The sequence below is a fragment of the Lactuca virosa genome, chromosome 8 (genome assembly GCF_052849685.1).
Source record: "Lactuca virosa cultivar CGN04683 chromosome 8, Lactuca_virosa_CGN04683_v6, whole genome shotgun sequence".
Lineage (NCBI taxonomy): Eukaryota > Viridiplantae > Streptophyta > Magnoliopsida > Asterales > Asteraceae > Lactuca > Lactuca virosa.
This window is the reverse complement of record NC_136433.1, coordinates 322,104,782-322,119,422: the sequence shown is the minus strand read 5'-3', so window position 1 is coordinate 322,119,422 and position 14,641 is coordinate 322,104,782. Positions and strand designations below refer to the sequence as shown.

General features: G+C 36.5%; 1 protein-coding gene across 4 annotated transcripts; it reads right to left on the bottom strand.

Moving 5' to 3' along the window:
• Positions 1 to 1,241: 1,241 nt before the first annotated feature.
• On the bottom strand, positions 1,242 to 10,896 carry LOC145133842 (uncharacterized). 4 transcript variants are annotated; one of them, XM_079068803.1, is made up of 5 exons: positions 10,755 to 10,896; positions 10,343 to 10,589; positions 9,941 to 10,024; positions 9,639 to 9,851; positions 1,242 to 1,657 (listed from the first exon to the last, which is right to left on the bottom strand). In XM_079068803.1, exons 2-5 carry the CDS (start codon positions 10,490 to 10,492, stop codon positions 1,469 to 1,471), a joined length of 636 nt encoding a protein of 211 aa, XP_078924929.1. In that variant the 5' UTR covers positions 10,493 to 10,589; positions 10,755 to 10,896; the 3' UTR covers positions 1,242 to 1,468. The 4 variants fall into 4 exon arrangements, with proteins under 4 accessions (XP_078924929.1, XP_078924930.1, XP_078924932.1 ...); XM_079068806.1 differs by lacking the exon at positions 1,242 to 1,657 and adding an exon at positions 2,303 to 2,474 and having other exon boundaries at positions 10,755 to 10,894; XM_079068804.1 differs by lacking the exon at positions 10,755 to 10,896 and having other exon boundaries at positions 10,343 to 10,744.
• Positions 10,897 to 14,641: the final 3,745 nt, after the last annotated feature.

Below are 14,641 nucleotides of genomic sequence, written 5' to 3'. Positions count from 1 at the left end.
GATTCCATTAGAGGCATTACACTTGTGGTGCTAAAGCTTCCAAGAAGATCAAGATCAAGATCAAGGGAATATCAATTGTTTGCTATAACAATTGAAAGGTATGTAAACCCTAAACCCTAGTTTGTTAATTTCGAAATTAGCCTCTCTCCTCTAGGGTTCTTGTTTTGCAATTCAAAGTTGTATGTTCAATAGTTAAAACATAGATCCAAAGTAGGTTGCATGTGAACTTAGGAATTGTTTCTAGTTTATTTGTTGTACCTAAAACCCATCACAAACGTCTCAGGGTTTGCCACAATGACATTCCCTTGGATAGGTGCATTCAATCCCCAGATAAACCTCTCAATCTTTTTCCCTTCTGAGGTGATCATCACGGGATACAGAAGAGATAGCTCGCTAAACCGGGATATGTATGCGTCGATGTTGGAGTTTTGAAATGTGAGGTTCTGCAACTCTTGTTCCATCTTCTGAATCTCACCTCTAGGATAGTACTCCGCCAACAGCATCTCCTTCAGCTCTTCCCAAGGCATCGCGTTTGTCACCGAGAGTGTCATGGCCTCTACGCGACCATTCCACCAGGAGAGAGCTTGGTCAATGAACGTGCAGGCTGCGAACTTGACCTTACACTCATCCGGACATCCGTAGATTTCGAAGACGGATTCTACCTTCTCGATCCATCTCTTCACGGCTATTACTCCTCCTGTCCTGTTAAAGGTCCGAGGTTTGGCGTTGGCGAAATCCTTGTAGGTGCATACCCGTGCGGCTCCGTGGTTCGTCCCTTGATTGGTGCTTCCGGCTCCCTGCCCGTTGCCTTCTCCGTTGTTTCAATTGCAAATCTGCGCAAGTGCTGCAGTGACCGCAGCGGACACTGCTGCCTGGAATGCAACCGAGTTTATCTCAGGTGGAGTCGGTGTTGCGTTGTTTCCACGGTTGGGTCTTTGTCATGGAACGGAAAGATGTTGAGTGCCTGTGGTTTTTGCTAGTTTGTGATCCTATAGACTATGGGTATAGCATGTACTTAAGTATTTTCACACGTTGACATAAAACAAGGAAGTAAAAAATGTAGCAGATAACAATGTCATTATAAAACATAAGCATTTTCATTAATACTAATAGTTTTGATACATGAAAATTTGCCAGATGACATACAGTGCATAAGGAAAATAAAAATCCGGCAGCATAACGGCTCTATGAGTAGTGTGATCACTTAAACATAGAGTCGGTAGTACATAGCATAGAACGCCTAATAGAAACCCAATACTAACGATATCTACTGCAGGTCCTAGTCATGGTGGGGTGCGCCAAGGGGTAAACATAATATTAGGAGGGGATAGGGCTTATTCCTCAAACGGTGAGACCTATATAGCAAGTAGTAGAGCAAGTCCTATCAGAGGAGATGACAATGATACTCAATCGTCGAGCTGACGTATTAGGAGTTCAGCCAGTTCATCCGCCTCTTGGGTGATTACCTCTACCCTTTGCTCGGCTCGTACAGCCCTTGCTTCAGCCGTAAAAAGTTGAAGCTTGAGGCTGATAATTGCTTCCTCGAGGGAGCGTAGATAGTCTGTATCATCCTTCTGAACCGTGCGGGGATCTGATGGGGCTTCGATAGGTGGGGTTCACTACGTGCCTCCTCTACGTCCTTCTCTTCATCTAACTCCTGGTCAGATTCGTCATATTCGTAATCAGTTACCACATATTCTTCCTGTTCTACGTCGGGTCCAGCATCATGGGCTCTCCCTTGCCTTTCTTCGGGATCCTCCTTAAGCATCCCTTGAGCCACTAGTGCTTGGTAGAAGTGCACCTCTTGCTGATCATCATCCATGGTGACTACATGGGGGCGCGGGGTAAGTCATGTTTTGATTATTTCCTATAGTATATTTTTAGTTGTTTAAGTTTTGGGTTCCCTAGAGTTTTGAGAGTAAGGTAGGCTTTTGGATTCATCTCCCGCTATGATTACTCCCGAACACATGTTGGTCATATTCTGAATAAATATAGTTGATCAGACTATATTTATCCCTAATATGACTACATAACTGCCCAGGTTTAATCATAGTGTTCGATCTCCTCCAAAAGCTTTTATTAGATGTTGTTAGATTGTTATCCTAGTATGCACACATAATTGTGAGATTTTTGTTTTGTTCAGAGTTATTTAGTCCCATTGTGTTTATAGTTGCATATCATGTATGGTTAGATATGCTAGTTCACTATAAACATTGCTCTGATACCAACCTGTCACACCCCCGAACTAGACGGCGGAAACGTCCGGGGGCTGGTGTGACTATCAATTGAATAATCATTACAATGAATATACATGAAACATAACACATTCATCACCAACATTACATAATACAACCAACATTGTTCACATCAAGTACATTGTTAAAATACATAAGTACTAATTGTTCAAAGTACGATAAGTGAGGTTACATAAACAAAACCAGACACACTTGCATATCTTCCAGCTTAACGATTACATGAGAATACAAGTTATTTTGAAAATTGTCAACATATATAATGTTGGTGAGTTCATAAGTATATTTGAGTAAAAGTCTTTGTATCTTTTGTAAAAACCCAGAAAATCCGATATTCTCTGTAAAATGTTTTGAAAATGATGTGAAAATCGAGTATAAATGCGTGTGTGAATTTAATAGATAAAACTTGTGTTAGTTTAGGTTCGTTGTATTTTGAATAAATGATAATTGTATATAAATAAATTCCCCAGAAAATCCGATATTTTCTGTTATATAATAACGTCTAACTTCTTGTATCGTTAAATAAGTCGTTTGCATTAACACAATTAAAGAGTTTATCTTCAAATGGTTATCTTTTGGTATTGAATCCCTATATGAGCCGTTATAACCATGCATGATATGACTAGGTCGCCCGTCTTGGTATTTTTCCAAATGCCGGTCTTGCTAAGGATGTTGTCGCCCTAGATTGGCCTAGTCTAGCTGTAGCGAACAGCTAAGGCGTGAGGGGTCACCCCGTATAGATCTATACACAAACTCCCGCTTTCCTACCAGGAAACTCTGATTATAACTACAGGCTACGATAGTACACTCAGTGGTGCCAACCGACAAGTCTCACTAGATTCTTAACCTCTCTTTGTATTATGTTCAATGTTTACGTATTTGTGGGATGTTTTTGGTATTCGAAAGGTACTTGAATAAGTTTACGGATTTTAGTGATTACATAAAGGTATCATTACGGTTTACTAACACATGAAATTTCCATTCCAAGCCCTATTAATATGAAGTTTGGCCACAAAGGCCCAATCACATGTAAAAGGGTAATTTAGGCCCAATAGGCATGTAAATGGGCCACAAAAGCCCAATAAACATGTAAACCATAACTTAGGCCCAAATTAACATGTAAGTGGGCCACAAGACCCAAATAACATGTCATGGAAAACATTGGGCTCAATACACACTTAATTGGGCCCTTAGGGCCCAATGGCCAACAATGTGAATATTAGGCCCAATAAATAGCTTTCGACGTAATTCGTTCGTTCTTTTGATTCGGTTGTTTGTTTTAGTTCGAGGCTTAATAGATTGATGATAAAAGGGCTTTCATTTTGTAGAAATGACATTTTTGGCTAATGATACTCAAATCTTTAATTAAGGCCCAAAGTTTAGTAAAAATGACACTTTAGTCTATAATTTATAAAAGTTTGCAATTTTGTCCCAAATGTTGGTAAATTTACAGTTTTGACCCAAAATGATATATTTTCACATTTAAAACCCTGTTTTGCAGAAAATTACATTTTCAGCCCCTCTTTGGTAAAAGTTTACATTTTCGGCCCAGTTTTGGAAAGCTTTACATTTTTGGTCCAAATTGAGAATAAATGATATTTTCAACTCTAAATCTGGTTTATTTACATTTATGACTCAAACCTTTGCCAAAATAACATTTTTAAACCTCAAAACCTTATTTTTTCGCATATTGAGCCCAAAGGTCGTGAGGCCTAAAAGTTTGGCCTAATAAGCTTAAATTTGCATTTTTGACCCTTGTAAAAGTGTGTTTAGCATAAAATACCTTTTTATACATGTAGGACCTGTTTGGCCCCCTTTAAAATAGAATTTTCGCTTTTTACCCTTATCTTTTGTTTTCTTGACAATTTTGACCTTTAACAAGGTTTTTGTTGATTTTTTTGCATCTTAAACATGTGTTCTCCTTTGGCTTGGTAATATGATATATATATATATATATATATATATATATATATATATATATATATAGTGTTATAGTTCTTAGATCTTTGCTACATAATACTTAAAATTTCGAGAATCACTAAGATCTAACACATTTTTGTCAAATAAACTAAGAATTCACACTAAACATGCATGTAACACATAGGTCTACACATTTTACTTGTATTCTCCCCCAAAAATCATATGAAAACCGAAAACAAGGGGGTATAAACTCACCTTTGCTTTGATGATTCGGTTTTGAAGAAGAAATGAAGAAGATTTTGGTCCTAGCAACTCCTTTGAGTAGATCTCGAACTTGAGATGATTCTAGGAGTATGATTACCAAAAACTTTTCTTAAAAGAGTGATCTAACAAGAAAATGGAGTTATAAAACTTGGATGTGTGAAGACTTACCAAGAAGTGATGATTATCTTGTGAAAACCTCTTTGAAATATAAGCAAATTTCGAGATTTTGATGGAAGTAGTAGGATGATTCTTGAGAGTGTTTTGAGAGAGTTTGATGTGTGTGTGTGTGTGTGTGTGTGGTTTCCTTTGGCCGAGAGTAGAAGAGGAGAGGGGAGAGAGTGATGAAGTGACTATTGTGGATACATGGTGGTTTAAGGCCTAGTTACCCTCTAAATAAAAATGAGGTGGCACCTCCCAAAGTCAACCCTCCCTTAATCTCTTTTTTTTATACATGGGCCGAATGTTTAGGCCAAGAAGAAAGAGTGGAGTAGATTAGGCCCATTAACTCTAGCTAGGACATTTGGATCCTAAACATAAGGTTTTTCGACCCATTGGGCTCTTGGAAGCATTCACGGCCCTATTTAGGGTAAAGAATGGGCTTATGGCTCATTAGGGTTAATTGGATTAGGTATGGCCCAATAAGGCCCATTAGGGTTAGAATGAATCATTCTAGGCCTAAATGGTCCAAACTGTTTTAAACTTGTGAATTGGGTCCAATTAGGGTCCAATTAGGACTTCTAAGTCCAATAAAGTTGAATAGGGTGCTTATTGGTCCATTAGGCCCAATAAGGAACCCCTAGTCCAATATGAACTTAAACCATGGATCTTAGGGCTTCAGACTCTTTGATGAACATAAATGTTGAATCTAAATGTGCATTGAGTGAGATTTACCTAGAATATAAGTTTTACAATAGTTGAATGGTTACACAGGAATAGAATTTACTAGCTAAAATGCCAGTTGTGACATGCTCAAAAGAAACGTGACTGGAGAGCAGCCAAATTTGTAGATGAAATTTGGAAGGAATAACGGTTTGATACCAATTTTGACGAAACCATGATTCATGGGTGAACCCAACACGCAGACTTCTTGATACCGATTATGTTCCTCATCTCACTTATGTTGAACCTCCATCAGATGGCTATTGGGACATCCCCATTTCTCCAAACTCAAAGTTCTTCCTAGTCTTTCAGCCTCTTGATATCAATCTCTCGGATGAAAGAAGACTCCCAATGGAGTTCGAAAGTTTAAATCTCTTCCACGACAAGCATGGTTCCAAAGTTAAGCGTATCTGGTCCAATGATAGACCAGACGGGGTAAAGAACTACAAAGTTAGAAAATTCATGAAAATTGAATTTTTTCAATACACTCTGACCAGAAGAGATAGTGAGTATGTCAGAACTCAATCGTATTTTTTTAACATGAACCCCAAATAAATATTTTTGATAGCTCGGGTGTTTCAGCTCAAGGCTAAAAAGTATCCAAAGATGAAGATTGCTTATGAAATGACCTGTGAATTTTTTACGACATTGGTTTGTGATTTTGGAAAAATTGATGCTGAAATACACCCTGTACTTGTTGAAAAATTCAACTTTCCTCCATTCGAGCCTATGCCAGACTACACTAAAGGATTCCAAGAAATGTCCCTTTGATCAACAAGTTACCTGGAGCTAGGGGTTGTTTAAAAGAAAGCTATTGAAGGTTTCAATTACTTCATTCCTACATCTGCAATCCATCGACTGGCGAAAAAGCAACTGGATATCATTTTGTCTTCGGTGCAAAGATGAAAGCACACAACTGATGAAGTCAAGTTTAAAATATCAAGAAGAATCCAGTGGCTGTTTGAAGTAAGAAAATTCTGGTGGATTATCATCCGGTTCCTCAAAATGAACAGATGAACAAAATTAGCTGAGAGGTCACTTTGGGGGAAATTCTTGAAACAAAAAGTGACCCTATTCAGCTAAGGAACTGCAGACCTGAAGACTTGGTGGTACCACAGAGTAGATTTCAAATCGGAGATTGCTTTTGCCTTGTGAACCGAAAACCTGAAGAACTACCGTAGAGATGAACGATGCATGAAGACTTTTGATTACTTTAACTGACATTACTTGTTTGCTTTGTATTATCCAGTGAACCTTTCATGGTCACTAAAGTCAGTAGTTTAGTATTTGTTTAATCTTCAATGTAACTTTCAGGACTCTATAAATAGAGCTTCCCTCTTCATGTACTCAACACTACTTCCTGAACTTTTATTGAAATACAAATATCGTTCATCTCTATCTCTATTATCTTTTGATAAACCGCGTCCCTTTTTACTTTAAGTTGATCGCACTTAGTAACTTGTGTTTGCATGCAAACCTTGTTATTAATCAACTTGGTGTCTACTTGATATAACTTTTTGCTATTTATTTCCTTTATATTTTCGCAATCTAACTCTTCTAACTAATTATTGTTGAGCTAACAAGATCGCCCAAGATTAACTTATTATCCCGCATTATATTATCTTGTGACCAACGTTTGTTCAAGTTTTTCTCTCAACACGTTGTATATGAGTGACATCCCCAATTTCACGGCCATAAAAGACCGATTTGTTTATGCTTTATTTTAAAATCAGAGTATCCTTTTAAAGAAAAATGTTGCGGAATTTGTTCCCAGAAAAACATGATAAATACATTATCAAAGCATTTCCGAAGAAATGTATTTTATTCATTTTAAAACATTGGGATGTCATCGTCAATACAAAAACATAAACATAAACAGACCTTACATTCATTTACACTAGTGATCTACGTCTCTTTTAATCTCTCAGTGTAATGTAGCTTCATATCGACACCGGTGATACAAATAAACTGAGTGGGTCAGGTTGGGAAACCTGGTGAGTACATAGGGATTTCAATCCAATAATGTTATATCCTATATATATATATATATATATATATATATATATATATATATATATATATATATTAGAACTCACAATATATACAATTTCACCTCATATAAGAAATTTTACCCCATCCCGTCGATCCTCACAACAACACGATCTATACTCTCGAATCTAAAATTAACCTCATTACTAAATCCATACTCACGGATCGGGTATGTCTAATCCATGCTCCTGAATCAATGACTATGCCCATTCCATACTCTCGGACTAGGGACAATTGACTATGCCTAATCCATTCTTCCGGGTTAATGACAAATAACTATGTCCTCTCCAGACTCTCAGACTAAGGAAAAATGACTATGTCTAATCCATACTCTCGGATCGATGACATATGTTAAAGTTCTACCCTCTGTGTATATCTCGCCCTTACTCATAAGGAGATACTACCCAATATTCCTCTTAATTAATTTAGGTTTACTCTGTATCCTAAATCATCATATATTATCATATATGCTCTTAACACGTATTTCAGACAATATCAAATATTTCACACATAAACATATATTTAATACTTTAATCAATACTTATATTAAAATCATGTTCATGAAAGGGACTATGCACTCACTTGTTAAAGTGATGATTCAAAACTCGGGCAGCGCTTCGCTTCTAACAATTCTATTTTCCTTCGATGAAACCTAACATTATTATCGCTAAGTTTTAGTCTAATCTTTATTGTGACTAATTACTAGTCTAGATTCATCATTAACTCAAAGTCGACTTTCATGATCTATCATGTAAGGAACAACCATGTAGGATCATATCATAGGTAGAGTCCGTTTGGTATATAAAGTATACTGTTTTGAAATCCCACTTTAAACACCCCACTAAATCACAACCTAGACATCATCCCCATAAGTAGATCAATTAGTATAATGACTTGGAATCACTGATAAATCTTGTTTATAGGTTCATAATACCGATAATGAACTTAATCATAAGTTATACTTAAAGTACGGTAAGCATAACTCAACTTACAGGGGGTTTAGCGAGGAATCGGGCTCTGCAGGGCAGAACTTCTGAGCCGAAATACTCTTTTTCTCGGAGCATTCGGGTGCTTCGGGGCTTTCCTCTAGCACCTTGAGGTTACTAAGACTTTGGGAGGGTTTTTGGAGGCTTAGAGAGAAGTTAGAGAGAGAAGTGAAGGGGTTTTGGTGTGAAAAATGAAGGCAATCTCGCAAGGTATTTATAGGCTGAAATTGGGTCAAACTCGTCGAGTTTTGGCCTCCAAATCGTCGAGTTGGTGCCACATGTCACCATGTGGTGGCAAGGCGTGGGGAGGAAGCAATGGTCCAGATTAAGCCACGTCACCCCTTTCGCAGTAGCACCTTTCCGACTTCTAAGTTCCTTAACTTTCACATACGAGCTCTGTTTTTGACGTTCTTTGTATCCACGAGTAGGTATTGACAAGATATACAACTCTCCTTTTGACTCCATCGGCTCCATCGGCTAATTCTCGACCGAGTTTAAATTTAACAATATGAGAAGATTACACTGTTTAACAACCGTGTAAAGTTCATAACTTCTACATACGGACTCCGTTTTCGTCTGTCTTTTTATCGTTGAGCTCCAATTAATGAGATATTCAATTCTCATTTAGGTTGTTTTGGCTAAAATATCGCTCGATCAAAAATTCGATTTCCGGGCTGTATACTGATTTGGGAAATCTTAGAAAAATCATAACTTCCTCATACGAAGTCAGATTTTGACGTTCTTTTTATGCACGGTCTCGGTTTAACGTATACTACAAGTTTCATTTAGATATCTAAGGCTAAAAAGTAGTTTATCAAAAATTCACTTTTTTACGATTCCCGATGTCGTGCCGGTTTTGCCGTAAAACTTCGACGGGTCATAACTTCTTCACTATATCTCGGATTTCGGCATTCTTTATATGTACGGAACCCTTGTGATATATACTATGAATTGGTTAAGATTATTCATTATAAATAATCTTCCATAAAAAATTCATTTTTGACGCTTATTGTCCCTAAATTGACTAGCCCGAATCCGCGGGCGTTACAATATGCATCTTTGGAGGAACTTGATGTAGATACCTTGCTATGTTAAATATTAGTGTTTGAAGTATATAAGCTTATCAATGAATGGATAAAAAATATTGTATTCTTTTGTCCCATTGGGATCCAGTCTCAGTCCATTGCATGTCAAACATTGTACAACTTGTTATGTTCTATTATTTCTAGAGGCTCAAAGGAACTAACATAAACCAGTTAAAATCACGTGTAATAGTAAAAGAACTCACTGATTGTGGGATTAGTATGTTCATCATTCCCTTTGAAGGATAACTTAAATGCATGTTTTTCCTTGAGCTTGATGGAATAAAGCTTAAAATTTTCTTCTCAAGTAACAAATTATTAGGATCCAATATTCCATTCTCCCTTCCATCATTTTCATCTATAATTGATTGAAATACCATATGTTCTGGATGCACTAAACTTCTATGAGCCTCAACAATCTGGAAAAAAAATATGGAATCATGAGATGAAGAAAAGAAAGTAAATACATATACATCATGTCTGTTATAAAAATTCAACAAAAAAGCACCATTAGGAACACTCTGTAAATCTTCATCACTACTGTCAGAGTCAAGAATTGAAGCAGAATCATACCAGAGATCATCAGTTCTCCCTGCAAAACATACGTAGGAGAAAATTTCATTAATTTTAAAATTTATACTGAACTAATTGAATTGCAATAAAAAAGGTATGACCATTAGGGGTCTGTAAAAAAGTTCCAAAAAACGATAGAACCATTGCTTACTTCTTCAAATCAGAATCGGCAGTGAAAATTAGGGTTTGAAATTGGAACAGTTATTAAAATTGTGGCAGATTATAAAAACGAAACAAAAATTCAACTTAGTCCGAATGAAAATGACTACATTATACGACAAATCTATATTTTTTTATCAAAATATCAAAAGAATAGATAGATCGATACGATGCTTACCATGAAATCGAGATAGAGAGTTAGGATTATAGGTTTTCGAGGAGAGGCAAAGAGGGAGGAAGAAATGGTGCGTTGGTTGTGGTGTGGTGTTGCATTCATGGAGATTTGTATTGGTGGAAACGATGGCTTAGAGTTTCTAAACGACGACATAATGTCATTAAGGTCGATGGCGGTGACCAGGGGACTAACGTCACCAACTCCCTTCTGTGTCGATTATTGGAATTTGTAGAACCCAACTATCTCTTAACTGCAAAACATTGACATCGAGAGTGCAATTTAGAGCATGAAATGGAGAAGGAGAAAACACTTGACAGAAGGTGAACGAAGCGGTGGTTCTATCATCGGAGAGCGAAACAGTGAAGGGTCGACCAAAAAGTCATCATGCCAAAGAAGTTGTGGATGGGGAAGTTACCTGGAAAGATTTGGAATGAGCAGGTGTAGTTCGAAAAGTTAAAGACGAGGAATATATTAATTTGAAGCCATGAAAAAAGTGGCGATGAACGCGTGTATGACACCAATCTTATTTTTATTGGTCGTATCTGACTTTAGGTTTTGTGAAAGCAGATTATTTGAGGAGAAAGGCGGTGGTTTCAGACTAGAGCCGAGAAATGAGAACAAAAACTTTAAGGGACTTTTCTACCAACAGACACAAAGTATTGTGGTAGAACTCTGAACTAAAACACAAAAAATTGAAACTTTTGTGGCCAATTTATAAAGACCATAAAATTTATTATTCCTAAAAAGTTACATGCATTAATATATATATATATATATATATATATATATATATATATATAGAGAGAGGATGGTTCACTTGAGATTAAAAAAAATAGAGATCTTGAGATTCAACCTCAACCACATATTTCTCATTTGCCGCTCTAACGTTCCAGCGTACTGGTACCAACGGAGTATTCCTAATCATAAATGATTATATAGCAAAGAGGTAAAATCATATATGATTATACATGTTTATACATATATGCCTAATCATAAATGATTATACATATATGTCCATTCACAGATTGAGTAATCTTATATGATTATTACGATTGGTGGCAGAAAAGGTGGTGAAGGCAAAGGTGGCGGTGGTATAAATGACGGGGTAGCAGCGGTGGTGGTGGGGTAGGTGGCGGAGGTGAAAGGAACGGGTGGCGCTACATAATCATTTATGATTATAACTTACCCGAACCGGATGGTTAGAACAACAGATGTGAATTATATGGCTGATGTTAAATCTCAAGATCTCTATTTTATTTTGAATCTCAACGAAACCTATATATATATATATATATATATATATATATATATATATATATATATATATATATATATATAACGAAACCTATTCCAAATGACAACTACAAATATATATATATATATATATATATATATATATATATATATATACCTCACCAAATATTTTTGAAGTCCAAATGGATATATCGGTGTATGAATATATCGGTGAGTATGATATGTTGGTGAGTATGTTGGATGACGATATTTGATATTTGTAGTTGTCATTTGGAATAGGTGTTATGACGTTTAAAATTGGTTGTTGTCAAATTTTTCATAAAGTACCGAATATTTACATTTTTATTATCGTAAGTGCAACCTGATTCAATCAGTAAGGAATAAGTTTGGCGGCAAGGTCAAACATAAGTCATGACAAGCCTTGGTTAGTCATGTCGTTTTTCTAAATTTATATACATTAAAAAGGATAAATCATAGAATTTTATAATTATATAAAACATATCAAGTTTTGAGAGGTATATTATTATTTAATATAAAAGATTTAACAAAAACTCAATTGTTTCACGCCCGATAAAAAAATCCGAAAAATTAAAAACAAAAAACAAAAAATAAAAAAATCTGTGCCGTGAAAAAAACTCACGCCATAATGTGATAAGACACTCATTGACACGTTATTGGGATGCCACGCTTACCAAACCTGCCTTGAACGTTTTCGTAACAGTTACACCATGCCTCACGCCATGTCACGTTTTCCTTTTAGAACCGTAGTCATTTCGAAGAATTTTGTCTAGTATGCACCATTATATACACTTAACCTTTTGCAGAAATCATATGATGCAAAATTTAAAAAATGCAATTAGTTATCATTATTTTGAAAATTGTAGTCTAGTAGATTTTAAGTGGTCTTGTCGTTTTAATTGTGATATAACATCTTTTCTTTGATTTAACATAGTATATCATATAGAATAGAATTCTTCATTTATAAATAATGAGGTTAAACCTCATATAAATAGAGATACATAAGAGACCTAATCTAAACCCTAATCATTAACATCTCCCTGCAGTTTGATCGGGAGAGGACGATTAAACTGGAAAAACAAAAACATAAAACATAACATAAATGAAGACAATGGCAGCGACGGTGGTAGAGCTCTAACGATGACGGCTAACAACATCGGCTCGTTGGAGAATGAGAAAGAAGAAGCGGCGGCCAACGACGGTTGCTTTGTATAAGAAGAGAGGAGCGGCGGCAACAACAATCATCGAGTCGGCGGTAGAGGAGTCCATAGAAAAGTGGCGAGAAAGAAAGAGGGTTCGAGCTGCGGTAGACGAAGCCTATTCCAACTGACTCGGAAAATAGATTTGAAGAAGATGCAAGTTGAGGAGAAAGAAGAAAGCAAGCTTAAGGGAAGGAGCCATCCGACGAGGAGACATAAGCAAACGAGGCAGTAGAAGAAGATGAGGTAAGAGCTCTAGTTTGGTGTCGGCGGCTGTTTTATTATTTAGGAGGAGAAAAAAACATGAAGGGAATATGAAGCATAATGAAGGCACATGCGACGACTATGAGAGAATGTCGTCGGAGGTGGAGGGCGGTGATAGAGGGTTGTGGTCAGCGATATGATTTTAACCTAGAGTTCTAATACCATGATATAGAATAGAATGCTTCATTCATAAATAGTGAGGATAAACCTCATATAAATTGGGATACATAAGAGACCTAATCTAAACCCTAGTGGGCTTGGGCCTAAACCCTAATCACTAACATATTCTTGGTGTTTATAACATTTATTTATTCTTTTTTTGAGTAAATTACAAAATCGTCTTTCATGTAGTTGCCATAAAAACACATTTAGTCTATATTTTCAAAAATTACTCGGAACGTGTCTCGTTTTTTTAAAACATGCACACTTCATCATTCTTTAGTTTAAATTTGCATAGTGTATCATTTACCATGCATAAAATGGCTATACTGTACTTCACCATTTTAATTTAATTTAATTATAATTTATTTTTGTATTAAAAAATACAAATAGTAAATCCATTCCCACTCCACTCTAATATATCAATCTCCTTCTTTTTCATTGTTCAACTCACAAAATAATCAATATCATCACCATTGCCTTTCCACCACCGTCGGACCATCATCACCAGAGTATCGCCTAATCGATGGACCATTGCCCTCCCCCCCCCTCTCTCTCTCTCTATCACTTTCTTCTTCACTATGAATACTCCCCCACACTCTCTCTTCATCCTTCTTTTCCAAATCTAAATACCCCCCCCCCTTCTTCTTGGGTTTGAATACTCTTTCTTCTTCATCGTGAGTGGTTTCGATACCGTCTCATATTTAACATCTTCGACGTGAACCTTCATCGTCTTGTCGTCTGTTTCAGATCAAGCTACACCGCCTAGGGTTTCAGTTCAAGCTCTACCATTTTTTTCATGATTGATTCTCACTTTGGGGTTTTCATCTAAAAAAGGATTATGGTTTGGTGTTGATTATGGTTTTAGATTTTGTTTTGGTTAGGTTCTAGTATAAAGTTTCTTATTTCATTTTGGTGATAACTAGTGATGGTTGCAGGAGGTGTTGGTGGTGATAGGTAGTGGTGTCGGAGTTGAGAAAGAGGATGAGAGAGAGAGAGAGAGGTGACGAAGTGTAGAAAGAGGATATGGAAGAGCGATAGAGGTTTGTGTGTGTGTGTGAGTGAGAGAGAGAGAGAGAGAGAGAGAGAGAGAAGCGGTGGTTTCCGGTGATTGTCGATAGTGGTTAGTGATAGTCAGCGACTTTGGACCGCAGTTTCCGGTAGTGGTGGTAGTGAGATGTTCAGGGTCGTCAAAAAATTAAAAGAGAAATAGAGGAGAGAAAGGATTGTTGGAGTGCTCTTTGGTAATATATTACATTTATTCAATAAAAGAATAAAAAAAACCAAGAATAAACTTGAAAATTAAATGAAAAAAATGGGTAATTAATCATTTCATGTTTGTAGGGATGAAGCTTGCATCTTTTTATGATATAATAGATAATTTTTAATTTTTGAACAAAAGAACTGA

Coding starts and splice junctions, on each gene's coding strand:
- LOC145133842 (XM_079068803.1), bottom strand. CDS start 10,492: ATGTCGTCGTTTAGAAACTCTAAGCCATCGTTTCCACCAATACAAATC. Junction 10,025..10,342: donor CTCTCTATCTCGATTTCATG/GTAAGCATCGTA, acceptor TATGTTTTGCAG/GGAGAACTGATGATCTCTGG. Junction 1,658..9,638: donor ACATACTAATCCCACAATCA/GTGAGTTCTTTT, acceptor GAATCTGACCAG/GAGTTAGATGAAGAGAAGGA.